The sequence below is a fragment of the Phyllobates terribilis genome, unplaced genomic scaffold (genome assembly GCF_046119375.1).
Source record: "Phyllobates terribilis strain yellow unplaced genomic scaffold, ASM4611937v1 Scaffold_4__5_contigs__length_816908805, whole genome shotgun sequence".
NCBI classification, from domain to species: Eukaryota; Metazoa; Chordata; class Amphibia; order Anura; family Dendrobatidae; genus Phyllobates; species Phyllobates terribilis.
The window spans coordinates 173,429,095-173,445,358 of NW_027362764.1; the positions used below are offsets into that span (position 1 = coordinate 173,429,095).

Consider the following 16,264-nt stretch of genomic DNA (forward strand, 5'->3'; position numbering starts at 1 on the left):
TTTTGAGCCAATCAGAAGCCCCCTGATAGCATTGCATTATGGTTAAGTAAATGCCTGTATTTTTCAGCAATGAGGACACCAAGAAATGGGCAATATCAAGGACTACAAACTAGGGCTGTGGAGTCGGAGTCCATTTTGGAGGAGTCGGTATAAAATGGACCGACTCCTAAAATATATAATACATTGGGTTCAGTAGATCAGTGTAGTATGTTCTGTAAATGTTTTCAGAAGAATTTGAGAAAGTTATGAAAGGTCTGTTCTGTTCCTGATCTAACAATCTCGGCTTTTAGTCGAGATGAATCTGTGCTGTACTTTATGTACACGCTCAGTAGTGAGGCCGTGCTGTGGAGTCAGAGTCTGAGTCGTGGAGTTGGATTTCGGGGAAATTGAGGAGTCGGTGGTTTGGCTTATCGACTCCACAGCTCTGTTATATACGCAGTAGTCATCCAATAAATCTTGATGCTGTGGATGAAAGACATTAAGCTCACTTCCATTCAAAATCTGATGAAGACTCCAATCATGGGAGCTGAAACATGCTTTGTTACTTTTTAATAAATTCTTCAAGCAGCTAAACACTCCAGCAAAGATCATTTAATCAACGTATGACAGCGCCCAGAGTCAGATGGTGCCCTAGCTATTACCTTTGTAATTGGAAGATCTCTAGCAGTATCATCAACTCAGAATTGTCATTGGAAAAATCTGTACAGAAGTGGTATTCATGGGAGAATTGCAGGGAAAAAAACATAACTGATGTGGAAACAAGGCCAAGTAACGCAACAGTGCACGAAAACAGAACAGATGGAGAAAAATGACAGCAGGGGCTCTGTACTAAGGAGTCAAAATGTGGTATATATTTGGCTTTTTAGAGTATAATATATACCTGTAACATCTGTGGCAGTTTCTGCTTCGGCCGCATGCTTGAAAGCATCAATCCTATAAAATTTCTTAGACTTCTGGTTCCGGCCAGTCCAGAAGCTACAGGCTTTTCACCACCTGATCGCTTTACGATTTTGTCCCTTACGTGACCTCTTGGATTTGACCGTGCTTGGCGACCATTCCCACACAGCAACCCTCCCGTGGTAGCTATCCACTGGGTCCAGTTGTAAAACCAGATCCCTCAACAGGGATTAAAGAGCATCAGGCTGCGTGCCCACTATGCATTTTTCAAGCGTTTTTGCCGCAGAATTTCTGCAGCGAAAACGCTTAAAAAACGCTTGGTAATATGTGCCCCATGGTCCCCAATGATAATCCACATGTGCTGTGCACATGCTGCGGAAATTTCCGCTGCAGATTATCATTGCGGAAAAATACGCAGCATGTCCATTAATTTTGCGGACACACATCGTAATTGCCGCCATTGACTTGCATTGAAATGCATATTATCCGTGTCAGTACATTTGCACACACGGATATGAAGTGATTCAATGTGTGGATGGTACCTGGGTCTGGAGAAGAGACTATCCCCAAGACCCAGATACCATAGAACCTGTTAAAAAAAGAATTTAAAATAAAAAATAAAGATTATACTTACCTTCTGATGGCCCCCGGCCTCCTCAGCGATGCATCTGGTCGGTTGTATGGGTCACGGTGGTGTGAGGACCTGCCATGACGTCATTTAGTCATGTGACAGGTCACAGGACCACGGACATCGTCGGTCGCGTTACCTGTCACATGACTCAATGACGTCACTGCAGGTCCTTTCACACCACCGCAACCCATACAACAGACCAGGCGGAGCGGAGAAAATACCGGGGGCCATTGAAAGGCAAGTATAAGCTTTATTTTTTTACCATTCTTATTCTTTTTTTTTTTTTTAACCATTACTTGGTCACACTATATAAATCCATGCCGGTTGCATGGATTTATATAGTGTGACCAAGTTGTCAAGCACTTTATCAGACCTCTACTATGGCCATACAGGTGATAGAAAAGTAAACCTATACATACCTGTATGGCCCATAGCAGAGGTCTGATTGCAGAGAAATCTGGTTTTATAAAGTCTGTTTTCCAGAGGCTTGGACTTCCCCGGACGCCAAGCAAACCCCTCCTATCTGCTTACTATTCCCCTAAATCGCCACCTCTGTGCTAAATTACCATATTCCCCGTCCCCTGCACGTCACAGGGCCCTGTGACGTGCCCTGCTCTGCCTCCCTTCCCGCGCAAAGTGCCGCTCCCATGGAGTGCACTTTGTTACCCTCCGGCCCAGTTTGGCTGCGTACTGCCAGCGGAGCGGAAGTCTCAGTGACTCACCGTTGCTTGCGCAATACAAGGCTGCGGCGCAGTACGCAGCCAAGCGAGGCCGGAGGGAAACAAAGAGCGCTCCATGGGAGCGGCGCTTTGCGCATGTGCGGGAGGGGAGGCAGGGCACTTCACAGGGCCCTGTGACGTGAAGGGGAGGGGGAATATGGTAATTTAGCACAGAGGCGGCGATTTAGGGGAATAGTAAGCAGATAGGAGGGGTTTGCTTGGCGTCCGGGGGAGGCCAAGCCTCTGGAAAACAGACTTTATAAAACCACAAAACTTTACTTTAGACCCTTTTTTTTTTTTTCACTTTCACTAGGGTAACAGGAGAAAATGGACCCCAAAATTTGTTGTGCAATTTTTCCTGAGCATACCGATACCCAATATTTGGGGGAAAACCACTGTTTGGGGCGCACGGCAGGGCTCGGAACGGAACAAGAGCCATTTGACTGAGTGTAAAATTTGATGGCATAATTAACGGCGCCATGTTACGTTTGAAGAGACGCTGAAGCGCTTAAACATTGGAGACACCCCACAAGTAACACCATTCTGAAAACTAGACCCCCCAATGAATTTATCTAGATGTGGGCTGAGAACCATGAACCCCCAGGTGCTTCACAGAAGTTTATAACGTTGAGCCGTGAAAATAAAAAAAAAATATATATATATATTTTTCCCGCAAAAATATTTTTTAGCCTCAAATTTAGCATTTTCACAAGGGTAACAGGAGAAAACTGATCCCAAAATTTGTTGTGCAATTTCTCCCGAGTACGCAGATACCCCATATGTGGTCAAAACGACTTTTGAGGCATAGTGCAAAGCTCAGAAGGGAAGAAGCGCCATAATGGAGTTCAGATTTTGCTGGACTGGTTTGAGGGTGTCATGCTACATTGGCAGAGCCCCTGAGGTGCCAGATCAGCCAAACCCCCCATAAGTGACGCCATTTTACAAACTACACCTCTCAATGAATTCATCTAGGTGATCATATTGACACCACAGGTGTGTCATAGCATTTTATACCATTGGGCAGTGAAGAAAAAATAATTATATTTTTAACCACCAAAACTTTGTTTTAGCCCCAGATGTTACATTTTCACACTGGAAGAAAGGTAAAAATGGCACCAAAATTTATCTCCCAATTTCTGCTGATTAGCCACAAGGCGAGACTCTGGAGGGACAGAACTTTTTGCCTCCTGGAGCGCAGGCTTTCCTAAAATAGTTTGCAGACTCCCTATACAGAGCTCCTACGTGCTAGAAAAGCAGAATCCCACTCAAGTGACCCCATTTGGGAAATTATACCCCTTTGTGAATACATCTACAGGTGTAGTGACGATTTTGACTCCATGGGTGTTTTCCAGAAACAAGCAGCAGTGGATGTTGCCAAGTGAAGATTACAAACTGCCGTTGTAGTGACCAAAACGTTTTAGTGACCAGTACGGTGTGCCTAGCTCGTGCTTCTGGAGACATGCACCAGTAAATTACCATATTTTTCAGACCATAAGACGCACCTAGGTTTTAGAGATGGAAATTAGAAAAAAAATTTAAGCAAAAAATGTGGTCATGATGCACTGTTATGGGGGAGGTGGTCGGCTGCTGACACTGGTATAGGGGTAATGTCCCCCAATTCTGTTAATATCCCATATCCTGGTATATATGGCCCCTCCCTTCCAGTTATATGTGGCCCCCGTCCTGGTATGCATGGTACCCCTCATCCCCCATCCTGGTATGCATGGCCCCCCTCATCCCTCTTCCTGGTATGCATGGCCCCGCCCTCATCCTCCATCCTGGTATCCATGCCCCCCCCCCTCACCCCTTTTACTGGTATGAATGGCCCCCTCATCCCTCTTCCTGGTATGCATAGCCCCCCTCATCCCTCTTCCTGGTATGCATGCCTCCCCTCATCCTGGTATGCATGGCCCACCTCATCCCTCATCCTGGTATGTATGGCCCATCTCATTCCTCTTCCCGGTATGTATGGCCCACCACAGCCCTCTTCCTGGTTGCAGGAACCCTTCATCCCTCTTCCTGGCATGCTTGGCACCCCCCATCCCATGCTGCACACCAAAAAAAAAAAACACTTCTACTGACCTTTCTTCCCTGTGCTCCTTCGCTGCATCCTGCTCTGCTGCCTGCACTGATCTCATAGTGTGAGCCGCGCATGACGTCACTGCCATGCGCCCTCACACTGAGATGCTGTGCCGGAATAGACACTGCTCCCCACGCCGGCACTGTGTGCAAGGGGAGCAGTGACCATTCATTTTCTCTAATAGCGCACACTGTAGCCGCAGTACGGCTCCTGCAGCAGCCGGCAGTCAGTGTGCCAGCTATTAAAGTGCATGAATATTCACCCCTCTCCACTCCCATGGGAGTGTGTTGTAGTGAATATTCATGTTCTTTAATAGCGGGCACACTGACCACCGGCCGCTGCAGGAGCCACGTTGCGGGGTACAGTGTGCGCACTATTAAGGAAAATGGCGCGGGGAGAAATGAATATTCATTTTCTTCAGTAGCGGGCACAGTGTAGGCTGCAGCAGGTGGCTCCTGCCTCCTGTGCCCCGCTCCTCCGCCACTCACGCTCCCCCACCCACATACATTCGGACTACAAGACGCACCCGAAAAATAAAGTAGGCAGGTTCCCATCACTACAGGAATGCCAAACATGTGGACGCTAACTGCGGTTTAAGCACAGTGTGGAGCTCAGAAGGGAGGTGGGCATTTGGAAGCGCAGAATTCGCTGGATTTCTTTTGGAGGACGAGTAGCAATTTAGTTTTTCCAGAGCCTTTGAGCTACCAGTAACATGGAAGCCCCTATATTTCCTTTAACAGATTATGGACCTGAGTGGGGACCTGCTTTTTGTGAATAGAGTTAAAGCTTTTATTGGGAACATTTTACATAACATTTGGGATCACATTTATCCTGTGCTCTACGCTGAGCACTTATATCGGGGTTTCCATCTAAATCTCCAAGTGACGTGATTCAGATGAAATCCCCGAGGGATCTATGCACTATAATGAGGCAGCAGAGTTACTTTGGCCTCAGTCTGCCCTCTGTTCAGCGGTGTCCTTTTCAGAAGTGCACAAAACTGTGTCCGACTGCACTTTTATGCATGCCTAAAAAAGACTGACACCTCCGGATCATAGGCCAGACGGCTTCCATAGTGCCTCCATCTGCCCCATTATAGGGAATCTTCCGCCGGGTTTCCGTCTGAATCACGTATTTCAGAATAAATGTGAGCTGAGCCTTACTGCAATCAGTGCGATTACAGCGATACTAGATTTATATTAGGTTTTTATGTTTGGCTGCTGTCACACACTAAAATACGCTTTTTATTGTTAAAACAAGTTTTTGCATCGCCATATTTTGATAGCTATAATTTTTACATATTTATGCCGACCGAGTCATGTGATTGCTTGTTTTTTTTTGAGGGACGAGAGGACTTTTTTATTGGTATCATTTTCGGGCACATGACATTTTTTTGATTGCTTTCTATTCAGTTTTTTTGGGAGGCAGAATGAACAAAAAAACAGCAATTCAGGAGTTACACAACAAAAAGTCTTCTAGAAAAAAATTATTTTTGCATCACTTTATTGTGAGAGCTGTAACTTTTATTTTCCCGTTGACGGTGCTGTATGGTGGCTTGTTTTTTTCGCGGGACAAGATGTTTTCAGCGATTTACATTAGTCTTATTAGTTTTATTGCATTTTACTTGCACTTTTTGTTTGGTGGTATTAGAAAGTATAGTTTTTTGACAGCGGCATCGATTGGTGCTAGCTGCGGAGTATCAGCTCTCACATACAACTGACAGCTGCACTCGATCGTGGCGACGCTCTGTTTGAGCCCGCGCGATCGTGGTGTGGCATATATACGGTGCTTTACGGGAATGCAGCTCCACCAGCGCCGTATCTATACGGCGCATGTCGGGAAGGGGTTAACTAAAAAATTCCTGTGCCAAGATAAACATATATCTGCCCCTGGTGTGTACTGTGTAGTGGCTGTGTCTGACTGTACAGGAACATGGTCTGATCATACCGCATCTCCTGGGCAGGGGAGGAAGCAAAAGAGTATACAGACATTACATCAGGGGATCACAGCTGATTCTTTTTGTGAGGCAAAACACTTCCCTGCCTGTTTTTAAGCAATGTTTTACTTCAAAGAAAGAATCATTCGCGATACCTTTCTGTAATGCAAGTAAGCTTTCCTCCCCTGGACAGGAGCTGTGGTATGATTAGACCATGTTCCTGTACGGTCTTCTCTTGACATCTCTCGTGTTGGAGCCATGATTCATGTCAGTCCACTTGGTGCAATAGCTCTCCAAGGTGTGATCACTCCTTTTTAGATGAAGACTAACGAGCAGATCTAATTTGATGCAGGTGTTAGTTTTGGAAATGAAAATTACAGGGTGATTCCATAATTTTTTCCTCAGAATTGAGTGATTCCATAATGGTTTCCCTCTGCTTGGTCTGAAAAAAATTACCTTTACTGAGTACCACATTTTTAATCTTTATTTCTTTTAGTGTTTCTTAAAGCCATAAAGTTGCCATTTGAAATTACTTTAGTTTTGTGCCATGCCTGTGATCTGCTTTTTTTCAACATTAAACAACTGAATGAACATCCTCCGAGCCCGGTGATTCCATAATTTTTGCCAGGGGTTGTATGCTGCGGATATACACTTTGGCAAATTCTTGTCTCTTCATGTAATCCCATACAGACTTGATGTTGAGATCAAGGCTCTGTGGTGGCCAAATGATCACTTCCAGGACTCCATTTCGCTGATGATAATATAGCTAATGTCATTAAAAACTATGTTACGGGTTGTGGTCCTGCTGCAGAATAAATTTGGAACCAATCAGATGCCTCCCTGACTGGTATTAGATGGTGGATAAGCAACTGCCTGCATTGCTCAGCATTGAATACACCATTAAAGGGGTTTTCCCACAAACAAACGTTCATTTTAATCAACAGATCTTGGGATATTAATAACTTCAACAATTGGATGTGTTTAAATAATATGTTCCTGTGCGGAGATAATCTTATAAATGTGCCCGCGCTGTGTACTGTGTAATGGCTGTGTCTGACTGTACAGGAACATGGTCTGATCATATCACAGATAATCAAACATTGATTAGATTTCTCTTGTCCATTCACTTTGCTTTTTGCTAATTGGTACTAATCAACTACTTCTATTTTTGAAAGCATTCTTACTTTACAGCATTTTTTTTAAATAAAACTTTAGCACAATACTGTATATGTACCCGGCTGTATACATGCATATACAAGGGACTGGAGGGAGAAATGTGCAGGGTGATGGCAGTTGTATGCACAAAAGCAGTGAGTGAGCTCGCTGAATAGAGCCCCTCCCAGCCACAGCATGAAAGTCACATGACAATGATGTCATGTCAGATTCTAGAGCCAAGAAGTCAGAGAATCTAAGTTGCATCACAATAACACAGACATTTCTCAGCCAGAGATCATGTGAGCAGAAGTGCAGCTCAGGTTACAGAAAGATTGGGGAAACCAAAGCATTTAGAAAAGAGTCCTTCTGTGACAGTTAGGTTACATGAAACAGTTAAGAAGCAGTTGCCAATTCCATTTAACCCCTCCCAAACATGGGCAAATTTCAGTTTTCATTTTTTCCTCCCGTTTTTCCAAGAGCCAGAACTTTTTTTTTTATTTTTCTGTCCATTTAGACTGTACAGGCCTGTGGAGTCGGTAAGCTGAACCTCCGACTAATTTCCCTGACTCCACAGCCCGGCCTCACTACTGAGCGTGTACATAAAGTGCAGCACAGATTCATCTCAACTAAAAGCCGAGATCCTTAGATCGGAAACAGAACAGACATTTATAGGACATTTCACAACTTTCCCAAATTCTTATGAAAAAATATTCAGCACATACTGTATTGAACTACTGTACCCAATTTAGTAGATATTTTAGGAGTGGGGAGTCAGTCCAATTTATACCGACTCCACCAAAATGGGCTCTGACTCCACACCCCTGAAACATATGGGGGCTTGTTTTTTTTTGTAGGAAGAGTTGTGTACTTTTGAAAGACAATTCTTTCTACTATATCGTGTACTGGAAAACGGGAAAAAAATTCCTAGTGTGGTGAAGTAGCGAAAAAATGTAATTGTTTGGGAATTTTTTTTTTTTTTTACAGTTACATTTTTTTTACATTGTGTGGCAACAATGAGCAGGCAATAGCAAACTTGTCTGTTTTTTTCATTATGTTAGTGGTGACAACAACAACAACAAAAAAAATATATATAATAATAATATGTTTTTGAATTGTGTTGCCATTTTCTGAGACCCGTAATGTTTTTCATTTTTCAGTCGCTGGAGCTGTGTGGGGGCTTATTTTGCTAGGTGAGAAAGTTTTATCAATTTTGCGACAGATAGGATATTTTGATCACTTTTCAGCTTTTTTTTGCGGTGTTAAAGCAACTAAAAAAAACCCCCACTATTTTGGCAGTTCAAATTTTGTATTGGTTTAAATTTTATATTTTGATAGATCAAACTTTTATGGACACAGCAATACTACGTGTATTTTTTATTATTTTTAATGGGGGAAAAAGGGAAGTGATTCGAACAGTCCAGAAAGCCCCGACCACCCATGTGGGGTAAGCCTTACCCCCAGACATGCTGGGGTGCTCTGTCCCTTGCTTTATAAGCTTCCAAGATGGCAGAACAAATCCAGCGAGTGATTGTAGCCTTAAAAGGCAGAGAAACCTTGACAAAGTCCTTCCGGAATGAAAATCCAAGAATCAGAAAGTCTGAATGGAACAGTCACTGACAAGTAGTAACAGCTCTGACCAAATCAAAATTCTGTAAAGACCACTCTGCTGGATGAGAGGGGGAAGTAAAGATGGAAAATATTACAATGTCCTCATTAAGGTGGAGGTAAGAAACCACCTTGGAAAAGAATGAAGGTACTGGAAGCAAAAGCACCTTATTCATGTGGAGAATAAAAACTTGGCCCCTGAGAGAACTGAGGGCCAGACCGGACTCTAGACCCTACTGCAAAAGGGCAAGAATGGCAAGGAGGGAAAAGGACACAGGAGCAACCTCATTGGATTCACACCATATTTTTCATGTTGAACTGGACACAATGTAATAGTTGCTTCAGAGCGGAATAAAATGTTTTTGTTTTTTTATTTCACCTTTGGACTTTAGACTATTTTTCATTGGGGCGCGTACATCTTCTCTCTGTATGATGCAGACCAATCAAAAGCAGGAGGCAACACACCAGTAAAACACCCATCATAGGTTAGGTTTCTCAGTGTGTGTGAGATGTAAGGATACAGCTCTGATCTCCTGGTGTAACCTCTTCTGCATGATTAGAAAGTGATGGGACATCTGTTAGATAAGGTCCAAGTGGGGGAGGGGCAATGCAGCAGGGTTTAGATGCAACATGTTTCACACCCTTTTATCAGCTCTCCTCCCGTCATAGCTCTACTGTACTGCTCCTCCCTCCACTCACAGAATTTAATTTGTGATTACATAAAAACCTTTTGTGAGTCGTTTAAAACACACATTTTACCCACTTTACTTTGCAACTGTAGTGTATAAGTTGTCGGATACGAGAAGCTTAAAGTAGATATTTAGACGTAAACCTCAAACCTGCAGACATGTTTATGCCTTATAATTTATCAACACTGTGGGAATACCTCATTTTACCTTTTGTGGACTTGTTGACACAGGAGACAAGTTTTGCTCTTGGATATAGGCTTCTGGGAGCAACATTTCATTGCTACTGCTAGCCATCTCTGTTTCAATACCATTATAATTCCATGAAAAAGCCTGTCAAATCAATTGCAAGAAAAATGTCAGTTCTGAAAAATAAAAACAAATAAAATCATAGCACGCAAATCATCTGTTACACGTCATACTAGAAAACCCCAGAGCAATAGACTTAATCCTGTGCCTCTTCAGCTGTTGCAAAACTACACTTCCAAAGCATGATCAGAGCTTGCTGGTGCAGAGGATCACCACTGCTCTATTCATGGTCTATGGGACTGCCAGAGATTGTAGAGCTCCACTAACTCCGGCAGTCTCACAATGAATGATGGTGCGAGTGCTTGACTTCCGCCACATTAATACAGGGCTCTGCAGAGACTGGTTTTCAGGACCCCTATGCAAAGGAGACAACTTACCAACTTGGCACAAACTCTTTAAATTAGTTGTAGATGAGATTTGAGTTTATTTTCCTAAAAACATTCAATTCTGCTAGAACACTATAGTAACAACATAGTTATGTTCCCTTTATTCACCTGGGGAAACACAAAGTTCCTCTGATCACCGTTGGGCCACTGAGGTGGAACCTAAAAGTTAAAGAAATAAAAAAACTTTTCAAAACTGGTAGAACACAAAAGACAAATTACAAAGTCTCTACAAAAATAGCTACCTGGTAGTATCCTGGTTGCTGACAACCCAAAGGAATCTGATGATACATAACCGGAGTCGTGCTCGAGTAAGGCAAAGTCTAAAACAAAAATTCTGTAGTTACTAGCAATTCACAAAACAATCTATAGAAAAAACGTAGGGCCCGTTTCATTATTGCATGTGCATCTGTTTTTTAGGGTTTTCATTGGCACCTTTTTTAAAGTATATTTTATAGGTGTTCGCCTGCTGTTTGTTTAGCTTGTCACTGTGTGTTTTCGCCAAATTCATCAATTGCGCCATTTTGAAAAGTCACACAATTTGTCACAAATGTACGCCAGTCCCCTTCTGAATAATTTTAAGCCAGGAACTTGGGAGCTAATTTTGTGTCATTTTAACCCCTTTACTCCTGAGGGTGGTTTGCACGTTAATGACCAGGCCAATTTTTACAATTCTGACCACTGTCACTTTATGAGGTAATTACTCTGGAACGCTTCAACGGATCTCCCTGATTCTGAGATTGTTTTTTTTTTTCGTGACATATTGTACTTCATGATTGTGGTAAAATTTCTTCGATATCACTTGCGTTTATTTGTGAAATTTTTTTTTGCAATTTTCAAAATTTGAATTTTTATGCCCTTAAGGCTATGTGCCCACGATGCAGAAATGCTGCATATTTTTTCCGCTTCTCCCTGGCAGGAAAAACGAATGCATTTTTTTACATGCGTTTTTTCCCGCCAGGTAGAAGCGTTTGTCAAGCGTCCTTGCATGCATTTGTGCATGCGGGTTGTCAAGCGCTTTTCCAAGCAATTTTAGCATCACTTGGAAAGTGCTTGACAACTTGGTCACACTGTATAAATCCATGCAATCGGCATGGATTTATATAGTGTGACCAAGTAATAGTTAAAAAAAATAATAATAATTTTTTTTTTTTTATTCTCACCTTCCGATGTCCTCCCGCTGAGTCCGGTCTCTTGCACTGCTCGCGGTGGTGTGAAGGACCTGCAGTGACGTCATTGAGTCATGTGACAGGTCACATGACTCAATGACGTCAAGTCAGGTCCTTCACAGCACCGCGACCCATAGAGCAGACCAGACGGAGGGGAGAAAACACCGGGAGGACATCGGAAGGTGAGAATAATCTTTATTTTTGATTTTAAATTTTTTTTTTTTACAGTTTCTATGGTACCCAGGTCTGGATGGGAGTCTCTTCTCCATACCTGGGTACTATCCGCACATTGAACCCTGTGATATCCGCTTGAACAGATGCAGTGATATGGATGTCACGCGGTCCAATGCAAGTCAATGGCGGCGATTACTCTGCGTGTCCGCAAAATTAATGGACATGCTGCGGATTTTTGAGCGTAGCATAAATGCTGCGGAAAAATCCGCAGCATGGGCATTGACATAGCGACTTGTCATTGGGGACCATGGGGGACGGATTACGAAGCGTTTCCCAAGCGTTTACGCTGCGTATATTCCGCAGCATAAACGCTTGGAAAATGCTTTGTGGGCACGCAGCCTAAATCAGAGAGATATGTCACACAAAATAGTTAATAAATAACATTTCCCACATGTATACTTTACATCAGCACAATTTTGGAACCAATTTTTTATTATTAGGGAGCTATAAGGGTTAAAAGATGACCAGCGATTTCTCATTTTTACAACAAAATTTACAAAACCTTTTTTTTTTTAAGGACCACATCACATTTGAAGTCACTTTGAGGGGTCTTTATGACAGAAAATACCCAAAAGTGACACCATTCTAAAAACTACACCCCTCAAGGTGCTCAAAACCACATTCAAGAACTTTATTAACCCTTCAGGTGCTTCACAGGAATTTTTGGAATGTGGAAGAAAAAAATTAACATTTAACTTTTTTCACAAAAATGTTACTTTAGACCCAATTTTTTATTTTTATTTTCGCAGGGATAACAGGAAAAAATGGATCCCAAAATTTGTTGTGCAATTTCCCCTGATCACGCAGATACCCCATATGTGGGGAAAAAACACTGGTTGGGCGCATGGCAGGGCTCGGAAGAGAAGGAGCGCCATTTGACTTTTGAATGTAAAATTTGCTTAAATAATTAGCAGATGCGTTTGGAGAGCCCCTGATGGGCCCAAACAGTGGAATCCCCCGCAAGTGACGCCATTTTGGAAACTAGACCCCTCAGGGAACTTATCTAGATGAGTGGTGAGCACCTTGAACCCCCAGGTGCTTCACAGGAGTTTAGAACATTGAGCCGTAAAAATAAAATTTTCACATTTTTCCCACAAAAATGTTTTTCAGCCCCCAATTTTGCATTTTCATGAGGGTAACAGGAGAAATTGCACCATGCAGTTTGTTGTTCAATTTCTCCTGAGTAAGCAGATACCCCATATGTGGGGGAAAACCACTGTTTGGGCGAACGGAAGGGTTCGGAAGGGAAGGAGCGCCATTTGACTTTTTGAATGTAAAATTTACTTGAATACTTAGCGGATGTGCCCCTGATGTGCCTAAACAGTGGAAAAACGCCACAAGTGACACGATTTTGGAAACTAGACCCCTCAGGGTCTAGGTTTGTGGTGAGCACCCTGAACCCCAAGTGCTTTGCAGAAGTTTATAACATGGAGCCGTGAAAATAAAAAAAAAAAAAAAAAAATCAAACTTTTTCCACAAAAATGTTTTAGCCCCAATTTTTTTTATTTTCACAAGGGTAAGAGAAAATGGACCCCAAAAACTGTTGTGCAATTTCTCCTGAGTACGCCAATACCCCATATGTGGGGAAAATACAGTGTTTGGGCACATGGCAGAGTTCAGAAGAAAAATTGGCTGGAATTGAGAGCGGACGCCATGTCGCGTTTGGAGAGCCCCTGATGTGCCTAAACAGTGGAAACCCCCCCCCACAAGTGACCCCATTTTGGAAACTACACCCCTCAAGGATTTTATCAAGCAGTATAGTGAACATTTTGAATCCAGAGGTACAACACAGAATTTGATAACATTAGGTCATCATATTGAATAAATTGTCATTAGTCTTGAGCGCAAGTGCTCGCTACTTGAGTTTGCATCAGGTATACGAGTATGCACCAAGTATCATGGGTGCTCGAGTGACATGCTCGCATGTTTCATGGTTATTAGACACCCCAAAAAAAACATGCGGGGGATCGCTCGTGCACGGCAGGCAATCCCCGCGAGGTTTTAACTCGAGCAAGTCACTTGAGCACCCGCCATACTCCGTGCATTCCTGAGCACCCGATGCAAACTCAAGTAGCGAGCACTTGCGCTAAACACTAGTCGTTATATCGTCATTTTTTTTACTTTTGATAAAAATCCCAACCCCATCACAACCCTAACCCTAGAGTTTATTTTTTACGCTGTTCCTCGTGCGGTATAAGTGATTAGACTATTTTATTCTTCGGGTCGGTGTGATTACAGCGATACTAGATTCATATTGGGTTTTTATGACTGACAGCTGTCACACACTAAAAGACGCATTTTTTTGCAAAATCTAGTTTTTGCATCGCCATATTTTGAGAGCTATAATTTTTCCATATTTTGGCCCACAGTCATGTGACGGCTTGTTTTTTGCGGGATGACTGGACGTTTTTATTGGTGCCATTTTCAGGCACGTGACATTTTTTGATCGCTTTCTATTCCGATTTTTGGGAGGCAGAATAAACAAAAACCAGCAATTCCAGATTTTTTTTATGCTGTTTCGCGTGTGCTAAAATTGATAAGGTAGCTTTATTCTTAGAGGGCAGTACGTTTACAGCGGTACCACATTTATATCGTTTTTCTATGTTTTGGCGCTTTTACACAATAAAAGCTATTTTATAGAAAAAAATATTTTTTTGCAACGCTTTATTATGAAAGCTATTAACTTTTTTATTTTTCGGCTGATGGAGCTGTATGGCGATTGTTTTTGCGGAACAAGATGACGTTTTCAGCGGTACCATTTTTATTTATATTCGTCTTTATCGCGTGTTATTTAATTTTTTGTTTGGCAGTATGATAAAGCATTGTTTTTTGCTTCGTTTTTTATTTATTTTTTTTACCATGTTCACTAAAGGGGTTAACTAGTGGGACAGTTTTATAGGTCAGGTCGTTCTGGACGCGACGATACCAAATATGTGTACTTTCATTGTTTTTTTTTCATAATATTTATTGATGGGTACATTATATTTTTATTTTTGGTGGATTTTTTTTTAAATATTTTTCCAATTATTTTTTTTACATTTTTAACACTTTTTGGACTTTTATTCTGTGGGACTTTCACTTTTTTTTTTATTCTGATTGCCTGTATAGCACAGGAATGCAGCACTATCCCTGTGCCATGCAGGCTGTCAGTGCTGCACAGGGAGAAGATAGTTTGGTCATGCACTGCGCATGACCAAAGAATCTTCCTGCTGTCTGGTGACCCGGATGTTGTCATGACGACATCGGGTCGTCATGGCAACATCCAGGAAGCCGCGGCAGACAGCGCTGGAGGCCGGAAGAGGAGGCGAGTATTCCGATCACCTCCCCTTGCCACCGCAATGCTGTGATCGACTTCGATCGCAGCATTGCGGGGGTTAATGTGCCAGGAGCGGTGCAGGACCGCTCCCTGCACATTGTCACAGCTGACATCCGGTACTATCAGCTGACACCCGGCGACGATCGCCCTGCAGCGCTTGTGTGCGGGAGCGATTGCCATGTGACCTAATAGTACGTCATTGGTCCAATCGGCCCAGGTCACCAAGACGTACTATTAGGTCATACATCAGAAAGGGGTTAATGAAACATGCAACTTTTAGGGCGAAAGAAAAAAAAAATGAAAGGAGTTAAAAAAAATTTATTTTGCTCTCAGCTCCCAGTCTGAGAATATGTGGAAGAGGAGCTTGGTGCCTTTCTCTTGGTGTTGATGCAGGGTGGCAGCCATTGTTGCTTTGGTGCTGTGCCTGTGGGGTGGTGTGCCGAGTCATGTGGTCTTTGACTTCCAGCATGAGTTGTGGGTCACAAGGTCGCTCGTCCTGCTGGTGCACTATCGCTGCGGTGGTAGTTGGTGCATGGCGCCCCACCTTTAAGGTCAGTGACCCACAGAGGTTCACCATGACGTGACAATGGACTATATACAGTCTGATCAGAATGTTAAACTAAAAACATAATGTTCAGTTTTGCAACCCTGGTACACACAGAAAGGTGAGGAGATAAGGACATTTTATTACCAAGTGGCAGGGGGCACAAACTAAAGAGTACCCAAACATTTAAGGGAGGGGAGGCCTTATCACCTTGAGCTAACAGGAGAAGTTGCCGAGGTTCAGCTACTTTTAATTAGCGGCTCTCCCTTTTTTTTTTTTTAAAGAGATTGTCCACTACTCAGACAACCCTTATGAATCTGTAGGTTTCTCCACAGTGAAATAATAACACCCATCCTTACCTCCAATGCAGTTCCAGCAGAGTTGGCACCAGGGCTGTGGAGTCGGTAAGCCAAACCTCTGACTCCTCAATTTCCATGACACCGACTACCTCATACATTGTTCATGTTTAAGTGATAAATTTACTATAGCACAGATTCATCTCAGCTAAAAGTCTAGACCCTTAGATAAAGAATAGGACAGACATTTATAGGACATTCATTACTTTCCCAAATTCTTATGAAAAAATATTCCCCACGAACTGCA

At 42.7% G+C, this 16,264-nt stretch overlaps 1 protein-coding gene across 1 annotated transcript in view; it reads right to left on the minus strand.

Annotated features, from left to right (window-relative positions):
- Positions 1-16,264, minus strand: part of DAZL (deleted in azoospermia like) — a 138,106-nt gene that overhangs the window by 15,528 nt on the left and 106,314 nt on the right. Inside the window, exons 7-9 of the mRNA XM_073676575.1 lie at positions 10,644-10,721; positions 10,510-10,560; positions 9,917-10,039 (exon numbers count right to left, since the gene is read on the minus strand). Of these exons, the coding sequence (XP_073532676.1) occupies positions 9,917-10,039; positions 10,510-10,560; positions 10,644-10,721 (252 nt within the window). The remainder of the gene's footprint in view (positions 1-9,916; positions 10,040-10,509; positions 10,561-10,643; positions 10,722-16,264) is intronic.